The sequence below is a fragment of the Ceratotherium simum genome, chromosome 20, assembly GCF_057802395.1.
Source record: "Ceratotherium simum simum isolate JZ-2026a chromosome 20, ASM5780239v1, whole genome shotgun sequence".
Lineage (NCBI taxonomy): Eukaryota > Metazoa > Chordata > Mammalia > Perissodactyla > Rhinocerotidae > Ceratotherium > Ceratotherium simum.
The window spans coordinates 45,256,996-45,276,882 of record NC_141919.1 but is presented as its reverse complement, the minus strand read 5'-3'; the positions used below and the strand labels follow the sequence as shown (position 1 = coordinate 45,276,882).

Genomic DNA, 19,887 nt, shown 5'->3' with positions numbered 1-19,887 from the left:
ATAATGACTAGTTTTTAAAAGGAAATATAAACACAAAATGAAAAAATGAAAGGAATACAAAGCTTTGATAATTGAAGTTATTTCCTGGTATTGCTATTTACCTTTCAAAAAACGTATGATTCTCGACAGCCATCATACAAAGATAGCTTTAAAGAAGAAAAACTTGTTGAATTAATATTGACCTTAGATAAATGAAAAACTTAAAACCATGGTGTAAAACACAAAGCAGAGGTTTCCTAGATAGAATAATTAAACATAAAATTCTTTATCTTATAGAATAAAAAAAATAAAGATGTAAAAATATTCATAGTCATATATATCCAAAAGAATTGAAAACAGGATCTCGAAGAGATATTTGCACATCTGTGTTCATTGCAGCATGATTCACAATAGCGGACAGGTGGAAACACCCTAAATGTCCATCAACGAATGAATGAATAAAGAAAACGTGGTATGTACATACAACAGAATATTATTCAGCCCTAAAAAAGAAGAAAATCCTGGCCCAGCCCTGGTGACCTAGTAGTTAAGTTCAGTGTGCTCCGCTTTGGCGGCCTGGGTTCAGTTCCTGGGTGCGGATCTACACCGCTGGTCGGTGGCCATGCTGTGGTGGCAGCCCACATACAAAATAGAGGAAGATTGGCACAAATGTTAGCTCAGGGCGAATCTTCCTCAAGCAAAAAGAGGAGGATTGGCAATGGATATTAGCTCAGGGCAAATCTTCCCCAGCAAAAAAAAAAAAAAAGGAGAAAATCTTGTCACATGTTACAACATAGATGAAACTTGAGGACATTATAAGTGAAATAAACCATTCACAGAAAGACAAATATCACATGATTCCACTTATATGAGTTATCTCAAGTAGTCAAACTCATAGAAACATAAAGAAGAATGTGGTTAGCAGGGCCTCAGGGGAGGGGGAAATGGGGAGTTGCTTTTCAATGGGCATAAGTTTCAGTTTTGCAAGATGAAAAAGTTCTAGAGATCCATTGCAAAACAATGTGCATATAGTTAACACTACTATACTATAAACTTAAAAATGGTTAAGATGATAGATTTTATGTTATATGTTTTCATCACAATTAATGAGAAATACTCATAGTCAAATCAATAGTAGTTATAAATCCAATTTAGAATGTACCTCCTCTAGTTGCTTGGCATACAATTCAGATATACAAATAAAAGTATGGTGGGGCTGCCCGGTGGCACAGTGGTTAAGTGTGCGCGCTCCGCTGCAGTGGCCTGGGGTTGGCAGGTTTGGATCCCAGGCATGCACCGACGCACCGCTTGTTAAGCCATGCTGTGGCGGCATCCCATATCCAGTAGAGGAAGATGGGCACAGATGTTAGCCCAGGGCCCGTCTTCTTCAAGAAAAAAGGGGAGGATTGGCATGGGATGTTAGCTCAGGGCTAGTCCTCCTCACACACACACAAAAAAAACTATGGCAAACAAACTCGAAACAAATCTGGGCAGATAAAAATATACTTAAATGTATAGAATAACAACAATTGTCCACCTATATCATCAATTTAAACGCAACTGTATATTAAGAGCATTCAGTATGCATTTATAGGTCCATAATCCCTTATATAAAACTCCTAGGCAGTTCTGTTTTAGAATGCAGAATTCTTCAGATTTTAGAAAAGTAATACAGTGCATATACCAATTATTACATAACTGCTACAGCAGGGTCTGAGGCAGCATCCTATCATCAAATACTTGAGTATTTCTGCAGCAAAAAGGATGAACAGTTACACTAGGTAGGATAATTAAAGACTATAAACAGCCTCAAGTCAGTTCAAGTCAGGTTAGGTTTTGCTGCCAAGAGCTTTCTGGATTTTGAGATTCCAGATAAATGCATACAGTGGAGCTACTATTCCATTTCAAGAATCTTTCAACATTTTTAAGTTAACAAATATTAATTAAGTCTTCATTCCCCATAATCTCACTAACTTGCCAGAGTAATTCCAAGTAGACAAATAAAAATATAACTAATTCAAAGTCACCCCACACCTGCATAAAGAACACCCACAGTTAGAATTCACCAGTTCAAAAACCAGAGTCCATACAAATTTTCACATGACTTTATCCTAGGCCCTTTAGGCCTAGGAAAACAGGCCTCAATTTTTGTATATTTGTTTCTAATCTCTAACTGCACTGTCCAAATAGCAGCCACTAGCCACATATGGCTTTTGAACATTTGAATGTGTCTAGTCCAAATTGAGATGGGCTGTAACAATAAAATCTCATTGATCATTTTTATATTGATTATGTGTTGAAATGATAATATTTTAGATACAATGGGTTAAATAAAATATATTATTAAAATGCAACTATCTCTTTTTACTTTTTTAACGTGGCTGCTAGGACATTTAAAATTAAATATGTGGCTGGCATTACAATTCTCTTGAACAGTACTGCTCTAGTCGCATGTTAGTCGTCTTGGCTTAAACCAATTACAATTAAAACAAGGTATCCTAGACCTCCTCTAGGATACCTCTCCTAATTACCCAAGACTAGGGTGGATATGAGCCCCATGTACTTGCATTGCTCCTTATGGTTCTATCATAGCACTGTCTCATTATATTTTAATTGTTTGTTTGTTTGTCAATCCACGAGGTTGAAAATTCCCTGAGAAAACAGACTGGATTTTTCTTTAATCTCTGTATACTCAAGTTACAGCATAGGCATAAAGCAAGTATTCAGTAAATGTTAAATGAATGAGACTATCCCAATGAAATACTATTAAGCTGATGTGAAAAGTCACACAAAAAGTTCTGAGACTATAAACGACTGGAACAATAGGCAATCATAAATTATATCCTCAGTCTTCAAAAAAATCAAAGAGAATAGCATTAGTAGATTTTAAAAGTTCCAATTTGTTAGAGAAAAAAAAGAATATTAAAATCTAGGTTGTTTTCTCTCACCTGAAGTCAAATTCCTAGCAGTACTTTGTGATTTCTGCATTTCGGTAGATTTAAAATTGAGGTCATCCTGCATCATCTTCAGCTCTTGATTGGTGATAGAGGATATCTGTTTCATACGATTTATATTCTGTATTTGCAGAGAAATAAAAATGGAAAAAAATCCACTGATTTAACGCTTGAATAAAACTCTTGGAAAACACTGCTAAAGGACTGGATGTTTTGAATGGGTATTCTTTTTTGAAATACATCATTCATTATATATGTTCTATAGAAGAATATAGTGAGATTCAAAATCAGGTTTTCTTAATAAGGAGAGGCTAAATTAAAATTCAGAACTGTTTCTTTTACATTTGCTTTAGTAGAAAAAATTCAACTACCCTATTTTAGGAACTGATTAGAGTCTTAAAACACTTAGAATATTGAAAAGAAACTATGCATTTTTCCTCCTATGGTACCACACCTTAGTAGCTGCTCAATAAACACTGTTTGATAAATCAAGATACTCAGTAGGTATCCCGTACTCTTGTAGATCCTTACAAGAAAAGAATCTCCTCTATTTATAATACAAATTATAGTGTAAAAATATATTAACATTAGATTTTGAAGTTATCTGTGCAAATGTTACTTCTACAAGTTCAGATAAATTAACAGAAAATCTTAATAAGTAAGAAAAGAAGAAAATCTTAACAATTACTCTGAATTAGTCCCTCATTTACTGCTGAATGTTAATATTATACATGTCATCCTTTTCCCCTATCATCCTAAAATTCTAGCTGAATTTTACTAGAAAGATAAAAATTAATAGCTTAAAGAAATAAAATAACAAGCAAGAGAATTTAAACAAAGCAGTTTAAATGAGCAGATGTAATACTGAACCAGTGCGTTTTGTGAGTTGTTTTTGGAAAGGCAGTCATAGTAAAAATAACGAGGACACCAAGACAAGCACATGGTACTTACTCGACTACAGTGCTCCAGAAGTGCAACAATGTTGGCTTCTAACTGTGCCTTCCGTTGCAGTTCCTGATTCTTAGTTTCCTCAAAAGTCTCAATAAAATCTGCCCATTGAAAAATATGGTAAGAGAGGCTACTGTTGATATAGTTAACAACATATAAATTCTGATTTGTAGGTCTTCAGAGTACTTTTTAGAAATTTAAAACGAATTTTAAACTATCACTTTAATTTTTTATTAACCCCAGGGTAATTAAATTACTCAATAAGAACATGTCTACGTACTTTCAAACTTTTAAAGCTTAACAGTTATAACCTTAATACAAGTAAACTAAAAATTTAAAAATATAGGATCAGAAGTAACAATTGATAAAATGGAGATAAGAAAAAAATCTGTTTTTACATAGGACCTCCTTGATACTTCTATAATTATTAACATCTATAATTAGCCACTAACTTTACTTCTGAAAATAATATTACTAATCACCTATTTTACCTGAAAATGAGTATTTTATTTATCATGCTGCATTAATATCGGCTAAATAAGTTTAATAATTTATTCAGATTATAGACAAATATTCTAAGAAATCATTTTTCTTGTCTAATATAGAACCAGTACATAATTTGTCCTTATTTACATTCTCAAAGTATTTCTATGGATTTTCCAAAAAAAAAAACTTACAGTTAAAAATAGTTTTACTGTTAGCATGAAACAATGAATTAATTTTGAGATAATTTTTGGTACTTGTTGAGATTTTAAAGAAATCTTGGGATACTGTTAAAATCAAAGTTGGCAATTACTCCTTTATAGCATGCTTCTATGAAGGTAACAATTGATGTCAGACCTATAAAACTTCAGATTCTAGCAAAACGATAATTTAAAAAGGAAACCAGTAATAGATAATATATGTAAATTTTGAAAAATTTCTGAACTACAACATAAATTTAAGTGAAGATCTATTTACAAAGTCAAGATTTTTTAAAAAGTGAATGAGAAGCTACAACAGAGGGCTACTAAAGTTGCAGTTAGTGATAGAATCAAATAATAAGACCTCAAGTGAGGACTAATAAATAATGAGATAGGTATTATAAAAAGCTAAAAAAAAGGTGAAAGATATCTAAAGGTGAACATAGTGAAGCATGTAAAAGAGAACATTCAACATTCAATCAATAAGTAGTCTATAGACTATATAGACTGTGAAAGTGAGTACTAGCTTTAGAATCTATCCCTAACATACAAACACTCACACACACATACACATGGACAAAACCTTTTTAGAATTCTCTACCCAGCCTGAAACTATGCTAGATATTTATTCTTCAAGGCAAATGCTTTCAATGTCCACACTTTTGCACTTATTATTAGCCACTATATCTTCCCAAAATGAGATCTCTGATTTGGTATAAATGAACAGCTATCTGAGAATACAATATTTTCAAACCTATAAGATTATCACTTACTGTCCATATTTTCCTCCCTTTTTTTCAGCTCCTTGTACTTCTGATTCATTTCACCTATAAGAGATACAAAATATAACATTAATTTCAAAAACTCCAGATACAGTATTCTAAATTAGAAATATCTCTTAGGTTCTCTGCATGCCATTAGTCATTAAATATTAAATATTTTCAATTAGGTGAAATTCTTCTACAATGACTCATAAAGGCTTTTTGTGTGTGTGTGTGTGTGTGTGTGAGGAAGATCAGCCCTGAGCTAACATCTAATGCCAATCCTCCTCTTTTTTTGCTGAGGAAGATTGGCCCTGAGCCAACATCCGTGCCCATCTTCCTCTACTTTATATGGGACGCCGCCACAGCATAGCTTGACAAGCGGTGCGTCGGTGCGCGCCTGAATCCCAACCTGCGAACTCCGGGTCGCCGTGGCGGAGAACGTGCACTTAACTGCTGTGCCACCAGGCCAGCCCCTATAAAGCCTTTTAAAACAGCTACATATGTATGTTTGATTACTTGGAAAAAACAATCTCCTGACTAGAAAGGACTTACAGGCTTTCCAATGGTTCTCTATTTCAGTCCCAGCTTGAGCCATTCAACCTATACACGAACAGCTTATGTGATGGGAAACATGAGCTCCCAAGAAAGTTCATTCCATTTTTGAACAGCTCACAACAGCAAGCAAGATAGCAGGGTTACTTCCCTCACAGAGCTTAAAGTCTAGAGATTTAACGAATAACAATTAAAATGTACTAAGGGCTATCATAGGAAAAATAAAGGGTGCTCTAGGAGCACACAGCAAGGACAACTAATCTAGTTTGGGGATTCAGAGAAATTTTCTTTAAGGAAGTAATATTTAAGCTGCATCATAAAGAATGAATGATCAGAAGTTACTTGGTCAGGGGCCGGCCCTGTGGCTTAGTGGTTAAGTGCGCGCGCTCCGCTGCTGGCAGCCCGGGGTTCAGATCCCAGGCATGCACCGACGCACCGCTTCTCCAGCCATGCTGAGGCCGAGTCCCACATACAGCAACTAGAAGAATGTGCAACTATGACATACAACTATCTACTGGGGCTTTGGGGGAAAAAATAAATAAATAAAGTTAAAAAAAAAAGTTACTTGGTCGAAATATAGAAGAATGAGTTCAAAGTCAAAGCATTACGAGTACAGAAATTTGAAAGTGAGAATGAATATGGTAGCACGAGGAACTGAAAGAGCGGCACGGCTCAGGCAGAGAAGGTGAAGTGAAAAGTGGCACAAAGATGAGGCAGGTCATGAGAGACCTTATAAGACACATGTGAAAGTTTGGACTTTCTCCTAAGGACAATGGTAAAATTACTGAAGAACTTCAAGCAGGGAATAAAAATGATCAGTTTGCATTTTTGAACAATATTTCTGGTCTGGAGAATAAAAGAGAAGATTGGAGGCAATAAGACCAGTTAGGAGGTTGTCACAGTAACCCAGGTGAATGATGAAGGTTGCCTGGAGCAGACTGGTGGCAGTTCAGATAGTGAATTTTTGTCTGAGACATTTACAAGCCACAGTGAATGGATTCTGGTGAGGGTTAGAGAGGGAGGAGTCAGGTTTCTGGCTTGGGCAGTTGAGGACACGGTGGTATCATTAACTGAAAAGAGAAGCAAGTTGAGGAAGAAGCTGCTTACAGCAGTTTTGGACACATTCCATTTAATATATGTGAAAGACATGTTTAAAAGGGCAAAAATCCAAAGCCCAGACAGATGGATGAAATCTGACACTCCAGCTGCATACATGGACTGTTAGTAGAGGTGGATCATGATTATTTTATGACAATAGGATTTTCAGTGTAAGAAAAATTGAGTTTTGGAGGCACATGGCTATTTTCTTGGACTAGTGAGATGGCTGCAGCCCTGTGTTCCCAGGGCCCCAGGTAGAGAAGGCAGAATAAATTTGTGCTTGCTCCAATCTGCAGTTTCTTCATCCAAGGCAGTTAGTTTTCAGCATTCTGGAGAAACTAAGAAAGCTTATTAAAATAATGCCCAGCAAGGATGGAGGGAATAACAGGCTAGAGATGACTAAGGGGGTTCCTGATAAGGAGCTGGCATAGAGAAGGATTTTAGGAAGAAGAGTTCAAAGAAAATGGGGAAACCAATAGGTAGAGTCCAGAGGCTAAAACCCAATGGCCAGCCTGTGTTCTATACATCCTCCAATAAGGTACACAGTTTTTCCAAGTACTGGTGAGAACAGCAATAAAGTTGAGGAGTGGAAGAAAAGAGTCAGGGTGCAGTCCCTAATTGCACCGAGGCATGGACTTCCACTTGTGTATATACTTGCTTGGATGGGAAGTGAGCTACAAGTAGTACACAAAGGTGTGGCAAAGTCAGAGACTTGGGTCAGCAGACAGCTTTTTTGCTTTCTGGTTAGAAAATATTTTCCCAAACTCATTGAGGATAGCGCTGACACAGAGAAAATCTTGTCAAGGCCCCCAAAACAGTACTGGTAGTAGAAAGCTGAAAATGAAAGCTACTATCTAAGGATAGTAAACACCCAGTGGTCATAAATTCCTAGCCAGGGAACACGCAGAGCCAACGAGAAACACTGGATTTACTCAGACTAAGGCTTTGTCTGCATTAACAACTTTACTGAACTATTACTCAGTTCAAATGATCAACAATGGTCTCAGAGCACACTGAAACAGCATTAGGTGTAAGGAGGAGGGGGGAGATAATTTGTTATCAATAACAAACATTGCATATTATTAAGTTTTTTAAAAAATACATTACAGATGGATTAATATTAGCCCTATAATAATATCACCACTCACTTACCTTATGGAAATACTTTTTTGAGTGGGAAACAAAGAGAAAGAATTAGAGTTTATAGAACATGTGACCTGGAATACCCTCACAGGAGGATGATGTGCATGTAAATGTTATATAACATATATGAAGCAGCAGAAAAGCTAATAACTGCTGAACCTGCCATGGCCTAGCTTTCTAAGAAAGCCCTAGTTCCTTGTTGTGGCTATCCGAGAAGATGCACTCTTGAGAGATTGGTCACGCATTAAGGGATTAAGAGGAAGGCCTATATCCTAGGCTTTACAGGAATTTAACTACCATCTTATCTTTCCTCTTTTAAACTTAAGAGAATCTCCTACACATGCTGTTTCCAGTTTCTCATCTTGGTATCAGACCTCAAAACATTGCAGTGTGGCTTCTCCTCCTGCCATTCCAATGAAATTGTTTTCAATAAGATTCTATGACTCCTTAATTATCAAATCCAAGGGGCAGTTTCCAGTTCTTATCTTACTCTGCAAAATCTGACACTAATGATACATCCTTCCTTCTTTCAATTTTTTTTCCTTATGTTTTTTGTTGTTGTAGGGGGCTTCTCTGGTTTTTCCTACTCTCAGATCATTCCTTCTCTGTCTTCCCTTCATGGTTTTCTCTTTCTTCTTCATTTAAATTCTGAGTTCTGCTCTTAGGTGACTTCTAATGCTACATTATATTCAAGGAAATCCCACTCATTCTTGTGGTTTAAGAACTCTCAAATTTGACCTTTTCCCTAATTTTCAGATTGTTTTACCCAATTGCTTACTAGATATATTAATGTGGATACCTTTCAGGACATCTTAATACTCAGTATATCCATAATTAAACTCATCAGTCTTACCCTCAAAGTCTGCACCCCTCTATATTCCCTATTACGTTTGGAAGTCCTCCACCATATACTTATCATCCAAGTCAGACACCTGGGAGATTCCTCCCTCCTGCTCCCCTCAAATCCATGTTCCTAGCTGCCATCAGATTGGAAGACCTATCTGGTCAATGTCTCCAGCTACACAGCTGGCCAGCTGGATTAGATACGACAGGATTTGCACATATCTTAGCAGATTCCCAAGCTTCATAAAACCCCCTCCCATATCACTGTTGTTAAGAAGAAAAGAGATAAGGGCACTAGTGAACTCCTTTATTTTGTGATCGCTCAGTTAGAGGATTAATATCTGAGCTGCCCATGAGAGGCAATGTACAGATGTGGGCAGTCCTAAGGTGGGGTAAAATACAGGGGTTGTTACCAAATCTATCCTTAGATTTATTATTATAGGAGAGGACAAGATCATAGACAGGGGAAGCTAATCAGTGTATCACACTAGCGGTGCAAAGCAGGCAAGCAAAAGGGTCTAATGCACTAAGATCAAGAATGAGGAGACCAAAGGGGAGGGAAAAGACACGCTGATAAAATGAGGGTGATTTTAGAGCTATCCTCAAATTCTGAGCATTTGATGTGATCATAGCTCTCCATAAAGTATTTATTCCAAATTTACTGAGTACCTACTATGTGCCAGGTACAGTAATAGGTGCTGGGGATACAAAAATGAACAAGATAGCTACCACTCTATCCTAGAAAGGCTTACAACCTATTAAGGAGGTTTTTACATAGAAAGTATCACGTTGGCAAGGCATTTTAACAGGTAATGTAGGAATTACAGAGATGAATAAGATATTTTCCTTCAAGAAATTTATATTCTACTAAGACAAGTACCCAAAAATTTACACCATAAATTCAGGCCTTTTTCCCCTCACAGGGAGGAAAGAAGAAATGGGTATGAACTGTTAAAAAAGACTTGGGATATTGTAGAAAGGACACTCGTGTTTTTTGATACTCTCTGCTTTCCCCAGCTGTGGAGAAAGAGAGAGATGCTCTTCTTGCACTACCAAGGGGCTGAGTTCCACCATGACCGCCTTTGTCCTCACTGTCAGTAAGTTCATCTGACTCTTTTACTTCCCCGCCATCAAACGATTTCTCTTGACTCAGGGCTTACAGAGCTATCTTGACTTTTATACTCTGAGAAGTAGTGCTGGCCCTGGAAAAGGTCTGATTACCATTTTCCAGAACAGGTAGCTGTCCCAATCTTCTCTCCTGATCAATACACAACAAGGGACATGCTAGTGACTCCCCTGGCCTCAAGGACACCAGAAAGCAAATCAAATTAGAGAGGTGGGGCAAGAATAAACCCCAAAGGACTTTGGCACATCCAGATTCTTTCCTTTCCAGCCCTTGGGTCCCTCTGAAGCAAGCGATGTCTCTCTGTACCTTTGAGTGTTCCTTACGCGGCATGATTTAGGCTCTTTACCATTCTGTTCATTCTGTTCTTAGTGAGTTCCAGTCTGCCTTTTTCCCTTTTCAAGTATGATGCCAAAAAACTTAGGATTCCAAGCAGACTATCACCTCTCATAGTCTATATATTCATCTTTTTGTTAATGCAATCTAGGATTTCAGTTGTTTTGGAGGCTATATCACTTTAATGTATAGTGAGCTGTACTCTAAATCCCCTGTAACATTTTCACATATTTTAGAAAGCCAGGACACTTTCTCCTCCCTCACTCCTACTTTGATTTTAATTAATTTTGGAGTCCTATTAAATTCCATCTTTTTACATTCAGTCTCTCTCTCCCACTTGCTTTCCACATATCATTATAGTGGTAAGTAATAAACTAGTATATCAAATACTACTAAACTGGTATGTGAAAACGAGCACATAAAAGTTTAATGTTTTAAACTAACTTTTGGCTTCAGGCTTCACTCAACTTACCAATCATACATTCTCTGCAGAATGTTTTAAATTTTGGCAGGAAAGTTTCCCTATAGCTATGTAGACAAGGTCTGGTAATCCTATTACTACACACTAGAGGCACTTTAAAAATGGATAATAAAAATTCTCTAAGTATATAGAAGTTAAACTATTGCTAAAAGCCTCACCATTTCTAAAGAAAAGAAAAAAGACTATGTAGAAGTTTGTTTCAACAGAGTAATGTCAATAATATCAGACAGTATAATGAGTAGTCCTTGGCATGTACTACACACAGAATAAGTTCTTAATTATTTCCTAAAGCAGGAGTTATCAAACTTGAGCATGCATGAGAACCATCAGGAGGGTTTGTTGGAAGACAAACGGCTAAGCCCTATCCCCAGAGTTTCACATTCAGTGGGTCTGGGGTGGAGCCCAAGAATTTTTATTTCTAACAAGTTTCAGACGATGCTGATGCACCTGGTCTGGAGATAATACCACCACTCTAATGAAAGATATAAAATGTAGTTTATCCAGTCTCCAAATTGAACAATAAGCAATGATTCATTCTTCTTCATTGAATGTATATTGAGAAACTATAGAATAACAATGTATAAATTCCATTTGAAATCTCAGATACCAGAAGATAAACCACCTTGAAACTGAATAGGTCATTTTGTATATCCTGGGGGAAATACTTTCCAAAATATGTTTTTGGAAAATCTCCAGGAAAGTTATTCAAGTTTTAGTTTATAAATTAATGCCATTAATAATAACACCCAATAACTAACATTTATGTGCACTTTTTAAATCACATGCTATTCTGAGTCACATAAACACACAAACACACGCCACTCATCTAATCCTCACAGTAACTCTAAGAGGTAGGTGGGTACTGTCATTATCTCTATTTTAAAGATGAGGAAACTAAGGTACAGAAAGGTCAAGTAGCATGTCTAAGATCAGGCAGTAAAACAGCACAGCCCAGATTTGAATCCAGGCATTTTGGTTGCAGAATCTGTGCTCTTAAACAACACTATTGTCTGTACAAATTCTATTTTACCTGACATAACCAAAGAATAAAAGCTTCTAACCTGGGCCTTGGAACTCTGAGCATGAAGAAGTATTCTACAGACAAACCAAAGAAAAATGTTATGTTTTATATTTTTACTACTCTTGAAAGAAGCATATAAATTATGGAGTAAATTGCAATGAGTTCATTAAGAGTTTAGGACAGTAATCCAATGATCTTATAGCATTTTATGTGTACTTCTATTATGAAACATTTATCACATTATAGCAGTTAAATATTTAGATATCTGTGATATGGTGTTATTAACAATCATATGATATTCAGTTTTACAATCTAATCAATCTTTGGGAAAAGATTGTATTCTAAAAATGAAGGAATAATTTGTAATGAGTAATAATGCCCAAAATTCCTTCTTGAGGCAATATATGACTGTACTTTGTTAACTGTATTCGTCAAGCCTAGTTGGTCTACGTAGATATCCAGAAAGTGAGCCCCACCTATTGGATCATGTTAGTACTACAAATTCAGGCCTTTGAGAACAGTGAACTGTCAGAGAAGTGTATATTATCTTGACTAACAAAAAGTAAGATATTAAATCATAGAAAACTAAGAAATTTATAACAACTAGCATTGGTGAGGAAGCACTTTCACATACTGCTGTTGGTTATATAAAATGGTGCAAACTTTTCTGGAAAGAAATTTGTAAAAACAGTAAAAATTGTAAACATTCTTTTCAAAATTTCATTTCTAGAAATTTATCTCACAGAAACATACAAGTTAACAAACGTGTGTGACAAGGTCATTTACTACAGCATTGTTCCTGGTATTGAAAAATTAGAAACAACCTAAATGTTAATGTGGATACAGTGAATACTCTTTAACAGCAATAACAATGAGGACAGCAGCTAACAGCTGTTGTGAGTGCTTAATATGTGCCAGGCACCATTCTTAGCCTGGCCTTAACACCCTGACACTGACCACCATGCCATACATCTTAGAAAGAAGTACACATCCTTATATGGAAAAATGTACATTATATATAGTTAAACAAAAAGACTCAAGGTCAGAGAACTATATAGTATTATTCCATTTTTAAAAATATATGCTTGCAGACGTATAGAAAAAAGTCTGAAAGACTATAAACATCAAACTGTAAATGATGATTACCTCTGAAGACTAGGATGAGCGTGAGGACAAAGGAGATGACTTTTTACTTAACAAACTTTTATATTGCTTGAATTTTTCACATTAAGTACATACCAGATTCGTATAGAAAAAGCACTCAATTTTAAAAAATAAATTAACTGCAGTCTTTAAAATAATCTTAACTAGTTTAAGGAAAATTTTTAAAAAGCTGGAAGGGGTAACCTCCTACACGCTGAGGCTAACTGCACATGAGAATGGTCATGTGAGGCAAAACACACACACAAACCCATAAAATGAAGTACATTCAAAGTGATTAAAACTTCTTAGAAATTCTGGGTAAGTGACGTTTATAACAGGTAATTTCTTGATGAAAATGGCAGGTTGAACATGCACCTCTAATTCTAATCCTCCCCCAAAGTCCACTAAAACTATAGTAAAAAGAACTTTTAAAGGTAAAACTCCCAGGAATGGAGGAAAATGGAAGAGGAAACAATAGTAATAAAATTCTGGAAGCCGGAAGCAGACGGACAAGTGGTAACTAATTTAGCAGACTCGAGAAGGCCTAAACCTTAGCCAGCATTAGGTAAGGCTGAGAACCAACCCAATTTCAAAAGGCTCAGGAATTTTGCATAGAAGACTGTTCACTTATTTTGCGCTCTTACTTCATGAGAGGTTTTGTCATGTCTTTAAAAGAGTAACACTGTTCCTTTTAGAATTTAATGTAAGATGGTGAAGAGTCAAGTAAGGGCCTGATTTGAGTTAAGTGAATCAAGAAACACTTTGAAGGACCTTCAAGATGAGATATATAAACTCTCAAGTATTTTTGTGGTGAGAATAAAAAATTTCTTGGTCAACAATTACCCTATCAAAAACAAATTACTCAGTTGTATGTTAGAAGTAAACCTTGAGGTAAAAGCATCCGTTTTGAAAATGATATTCTGGGTTGAGTGAGAATATAGGCTACTACTATCTATTTTTTTGTTGTCTTCTTTACCCAGAGCAACAATGCTTTTTCCACTACTTTCCCTTTGTCATACAGAAGCAGCATTTTAAAAAGCAATAATTAAGCAAATATTTAATGTTTGGCACTTCAGCTGAGAAAGGAGAAATCAGGGTGAATTTAGGAGAATTCAGGCTTTTCTGAAAAGTAGCGTGGCAGCTGCCAATAATGCTCTGCTTTCATAGTGATGCAGCTTGTAGCCAAATTCTGACCATATAACAACTTTCAATAGAGCTATTTCTCATTGCTTCTAGTTAGCAAAGATAATAACAACAATTCTTTCCCTGCTAAAATTTAGGACAGTATACATATTTAAACCTAAATATTTTTAGAACCCATATAACAAAATTACCTGATCCACCAATAAAGTAACACTACTATAGGGTGAAGTCTAGCAAATATTTAACAGGATAGAATTAAATCTCCCAGCAGTTTAAAAAAAGTAATGATATCTTATTATAATAAAAATTTTCTGGGCCGGCCCTGTGGCTTGGTGGTTAAGTGCGCGCGCTGCGATGCTGGTGGCCCGGGTTCGGATCCCAGGTGCGCATCGAGGCACCACTTCTCCGTTCATCCTGAGGCCGAGTCCCGCATACAGCAACTAGAAGGATGTGCAGCTACGACATACAACTATCCACTGGGGCTTTGGGGGGAAAAATAAAATAAATAAAATCTTTAAAAAAAAAATTTTCTGTTATGACATTATTTTTTTAAATCACTTATGAAGACTAAGATTTGAAAGCAAAGAAACCCATCTAGAACTGGTCAAAAGTCTAAGTGTATTAAGAGGATTTTTTTTTTGCCTTATTGCAGATCATCATAGAAACTGATAACCAGTATCTAGGAACAATGAAGATTTTCATAGAGTAGTCAAATAACTGCTAACTGATTTTATTTAGTTAACTTTGAGACATAACTACTCAATGTAACTTTTGGAAAATTATAACTTTGAGGACTTATCAAAATGAATAAATATGATGCACTTGAGAAAGTTGTTGGATTACAGGGCCACCATTAATACCTAGCAGAGAACAACTGTACCTAACCTAGTATCTAAGGATGTCTTTGAATTTAGAATGAATTATGCAAACCTTTTTAAAGTTTATTTGAAGACTGAAAAGTCAGAGCAACTAGTACTAACAAAGTTAGATATGTATAAATATCATTTATGGTTTATATCTTATCTTAACCAGAACCCCTACAAGGCAAAAGACAGCCTAGTTGGATTATACACAAGTGCCATAAATAGAAGAAGCCAGGTAGCATCTAAGAAATTAATAAAATAAGCCAGAAATAAAGTCAGGGGCAGAGATAAGTATGAACTAGAAAGCCAAAATAACTTGACTATCCTCTACACCTTAAGGAGTGAATTATCCACAATCTTGAGTCAAGGAACTGCTGAGAATGCAGATGTAGCTAAGAACCCACCACTTTATTGGAAATCATGAATCCAAGGCAGGAATCCTCTAGACAGTAATAAAACCTTTGCTAACCAATGAAGTTCTCTCTGGAAAAGAGTGCATATGTACATCCTAAGAACTAAAAGCCCCAAAGAAGTGGCTAGAGCCCAACTTTCACCTTTAGTTCATTCTACAAATCTTTCTCTGCTAAAATGTAGGACTTTTTAGTTCATTCCACAAACATTTATTCAGTGTTTTCCCAGACATTTGTGTTGATGAAAGAGGTTACCAAAGTGAATAAGACACAGTCCCTGTCCTTGAGGATGTGTAGCCTAAGGGGAAAGACAAACATCTCAGTAGAGAGTGGTAACATAATGTGGTCAATGCAGTGATACATTTACGCACAGTGTGCTCTGATAATGGAGGGCTCACTTACTTAGCCCAGCCCAGAAATAGGTCAGGGAGGGAAGTTAGGGTTATTATGCTGGATGAAAGGATACCTGAGCTAGATATTAGGAGAAGTTAGTAAGGTAAATAACAGGGAAAAGAACATTCAAGACAAGGCAACAAATAGTAGGAACAAAGGATTGAGCATGAAACAGTCTGATGTATGGTAAAAGGTATGAGGTGTAGGGTACCACCAGTGGATTATTTTCATGAGAATGTAAGGATAGAGATGATGAGGGGTGGGAGAAGAAGCTGACAACGTACAGACCAGATTACAGAGGGACTAGAATGCCACGCAAAAATTCTTAAACCTTATTTTGTAGGTCATGGGGAACCACTGTTAAGCAGGAGAATGACACAGAACCACATTCTACATAAATTACTCTGGCAACACTGTGGTGGATGAATCTGGAAGGGGGCAAGACTGGAGGCGGGGAGACCAGTTAGGAGGCTACTGCAATAGGTCAGGCAAGAAATAACAAGGTCCTGAACTAACAAGTAACATTCTAACAAGCAACCTGTTAACAAAACCCCTAGGCTGTTTTACCAATAATTCAGGATGATCACAGTGTAGCAAAAGAACAAAAAACTAATGCACTGATATATATAAACATACATATATACATAATATTTATATATCACATTTTTATATGTACTTTTATATGTAAATGCTTTTTACTACTATTACATTACATTATAGACTGTCTTTTTCTACATTAATCAAAAAGGACAAAGAAGGTTAGAAAACAAAAAGGAAAAGGAAAGCTAAAATTCAAAGCATTCTATTTATCTTAGAATGAACAATTAATAATAAATTGTTACCCACAAATGAGTTATTTTACTGTAAAAATAAATTGAATGTTGCTAGAAATTTAAATTTAGGAAGAGTAAAATTATTTAGAATAGATCCTATAAAGCATCTAAAATCAAGCATATTATCATATTTCTCAGAATAATTTAAAGTATTAATAAAGAAAATCTAGACTACTAGATCTACATATATTAAAAGTAATAAAATAATTTAAAAAAGAAAATAACATGACCTTAGTTTTAACAATTTATTGGGAGCCTACCTTGTCATGTATACCATTTAATATTCAGAAACCTTAGTGAGGTGGGACCACTGTATTCATTTTGGAGATGAGAAAACAAAAAGTTCAGCAAGGTTCACTTACCTAATAACTGGGACTTAAAGTTTGTCTGCCTTTAGATGCCTTATTTAAAAGCATTAGTAGTCATATGTAAATAAGACTATGTAAGCATTTCATAAGAATATTTTTATTTCACAAATGCAGCACTTCATGTCAGAAAGCCAAGATTAGGCTTGGGCAATAGAACTAAGACTTTGGGGTCAAAGAGAACTTGGTTTAAATCTAGACTTTACCCCTTACTAGCTATGGGAATCTGAGTAACTTCTCTGAGCTTCAACAAGTATAAAAGGGGTTACAAGGCTTCAAAGGGTTCTTGCAAAGATCACAAAGTGCCCAATATCCCTTATCGGAGAGAAGCTAGTTAGAATACTCTAATACCCAACACCTCTTCCCCCAACCACACATACACTCCAGCTCCTGAATCCCCACCACAGCATTTCCACTGGTTCAGCCCCCAGGATCCCCCAAGTGTTCTGGTCCCTGCCTCGATCTTCAGATCTCACTGCTGGGGAAAGTTGGGAGAGGATCAGAATAATCAGTACTTGCTACCTCATTACTGGGCCCCCTAGGGAATTAATTCTTTCTGGGTTATTTGTGACACTTGTGACTTGATCCTCACTACCCCTCAACTCTACCAGCTACCCCAGTTAATTAACAGTAGACCATATTGAGGAAATATAACTTAGAAATCTGTAACAACTTTAAACCATTTTACTTCATTTTTTAAAAAGTTGCTTTGCAAAACAAAATAAACTCTTGTCATTACATAACCATTTTAAATTATTTCAAGATTTATAGTTGGCTTAAATAATTTAATATTCATTATAATATTTAGTATTATATAAGTAGTTTAGTATTTTAGTAGTTAAAGTTAGTGATATTATAAAGAAGTAAATAATAAATCCCAGGTAGACAGTCCCCAAGGCCCAAGTTAATACTGTATTAAAACTGCTATGTATCTGTTATTATGCCTTATAAAAATGCCAGAAAAATTACCTTGGTGTTCTTCTAAATCCATGTCAAGTTGTCTAATTTCTTCATTAAATTGATGTATTTTTTCTTTTATATCTGTTAACCTGTTGAAAATATTATTTAATGAATTTACGACATAATTTAGATGTTCATTAAAAACAATTAATAATGATGTTAGGAAATCTTAAAACTTTTCTGAGCTGCATAAACAATATCTAGAAATAATATGACTCACTCTGAGGACAATGCTACAAACTTAGAGAAAAAAATCTTTTCTAGATCTTTTTTCCTGATTCATGTTGGGAGCACTAGTATATCGTGAGAATGTTAGGTTGCCTGACTTCAACAACAGATTCTTCCCCAGCCTTCTCTTGAACTTGACTTGCGATATTAAGAAAGTGAAAGAACTTTAGAAACCTTCTTTTTGTAGGTTTGTATAAACTGAACTAAGTTGGCAAATTAGTCTCAAAAATTAGAACATAAGAGAAAACTTACCACCAATAAAAGATTATATGGGTTAAAATTTTACCAAAAAACAGGGCCACCCTGTGGCGCAGCAGTTAAGTGAGTGTGCTCTGCTGTGGCGGCCCGGGGTTCGTGGGTTCGGATCCCGGGCGTGCACGAACACACCACTTGTTAAGCCATGCTGTGGCGGCATCTCATATAAAGTAGAGGAAGATGGGCACGGATGTTAGCCCATTGCCAGCCTTCCTCAAGAAAAAAGGGGAGGATTGACATCGGATGTTAGCTCAGGGCTAGTCCTCCTCACAAAAAAAAACCAAAAAAATTTTACCAAAAAGCAGTTGTTCTTATTACAAAGCTACAGTAATCAAGATAGTGTGCTACTGGAATAAGGATAGACATATATAGTGATGGAATGGAATTGTGAGTCCAGAAATAAGACCCTGTATCTATATACAATTGATTTTTGAGAAAGATGCCAAGACAATTAAATAGGGAAAGAATATGAAATAATATTTGTTGAAAGAATATTTCAACAAATGGTGCTGGGACAACTGGAAATATAAATATACATATACAAAAGTTAACTCAAAAAAGATCATAAATCTAAACACAACAGCTAAACTATAAAACTCTTAGAATAAAACATAGGCATAGGGGGCCGGCCCGGTGGCGCAAGCGGTTAAGCGCATGCGCTCCACTGCAGCGGCCCGGGGTTCACCGGTTCGGATCCCAGGTGCACACCGACGCACCACTTATCAAGCCATGCTGTGGCGGCGTCCCATATAAAGTAAAGGATGATGGGCATGGATGTTAGCCCAGGGCCAGTCTTCCTCAGCAGAAAAAAGAGGAAGATCGGCAGATATTAGCTCAGGGTCGATCTTCCTCACCAAAAAAAAAGGCATAAATCTTCGTGACCTTGGATAGGCACTGGTTTCTTACATATGACATCAAAAGCACAAGCAACAAAAGAAAAAATAGACAAATTGGACATCATCAAAATTTAAAACCTTTGTGCTTCATAGGAACCATCAAGAAAGTGAAAAGACAATCCACAGGATGGGAGAAAAATTTTGTAAATCATTTATCTGATAAGAGACTTGTATCTAGAATATATAAAGAACTCTTATACTTCAAAAATAAAAAGATAAGTAACCAAATTAAAAAACAGGCAAAGGAGCCAAACAGGCATTTCTCCAAAGATGACATACATATGACCAATGAGCACAGGAAAAGAAGCTGAATATCCTTAGTTATCAGGAAAGTGCAAATCAAAACCATAATAAGATACCACTTCACACCCACTAGGACAGCTATAATCAAAAAAGACAGATAATAACAAGCGTTGGAGAGGATATGGAGATACTGGAACCCCTATACACTGCTGGTAGAAATGTAAAATGGC

General features: G+C 36.1%; 1 protein-coding gene across 1 annotated transcript in view; it reads right to left on the bottom strand.

Moving 5' to 3' along the window:
- Window positions 1–19,887, bottom strand: part of IFT74 (intraflagellar transport 74) — a 70,428-nt gene that overhangs the window by 11,774 nt on the left and 38,767 nt on the right. Inside the window, exons 13-16 of the mRNA XM_014786007.2 lie at window positions 18,045–18,124; window positions 5,338–5,391; window positions 3,885–3,982; window positions 2,928–3,054 (exon numbers count right to left, since the gene is read on the bottom strand). Coding sequence (XP_014641493.1) covers window positions 2,928–3,054; window positions 3,885–3,982; window positions 5,338–5,391; window positions 18,045–18,124 — 359 coding nt within the window. The remainder of the gene's footprint in view (window positions 1–2,927; window positions 3,055–3,884; window positions 3,983–5,337; window positions 5,392–18,044; window positions 18,125–19,887) is intronic.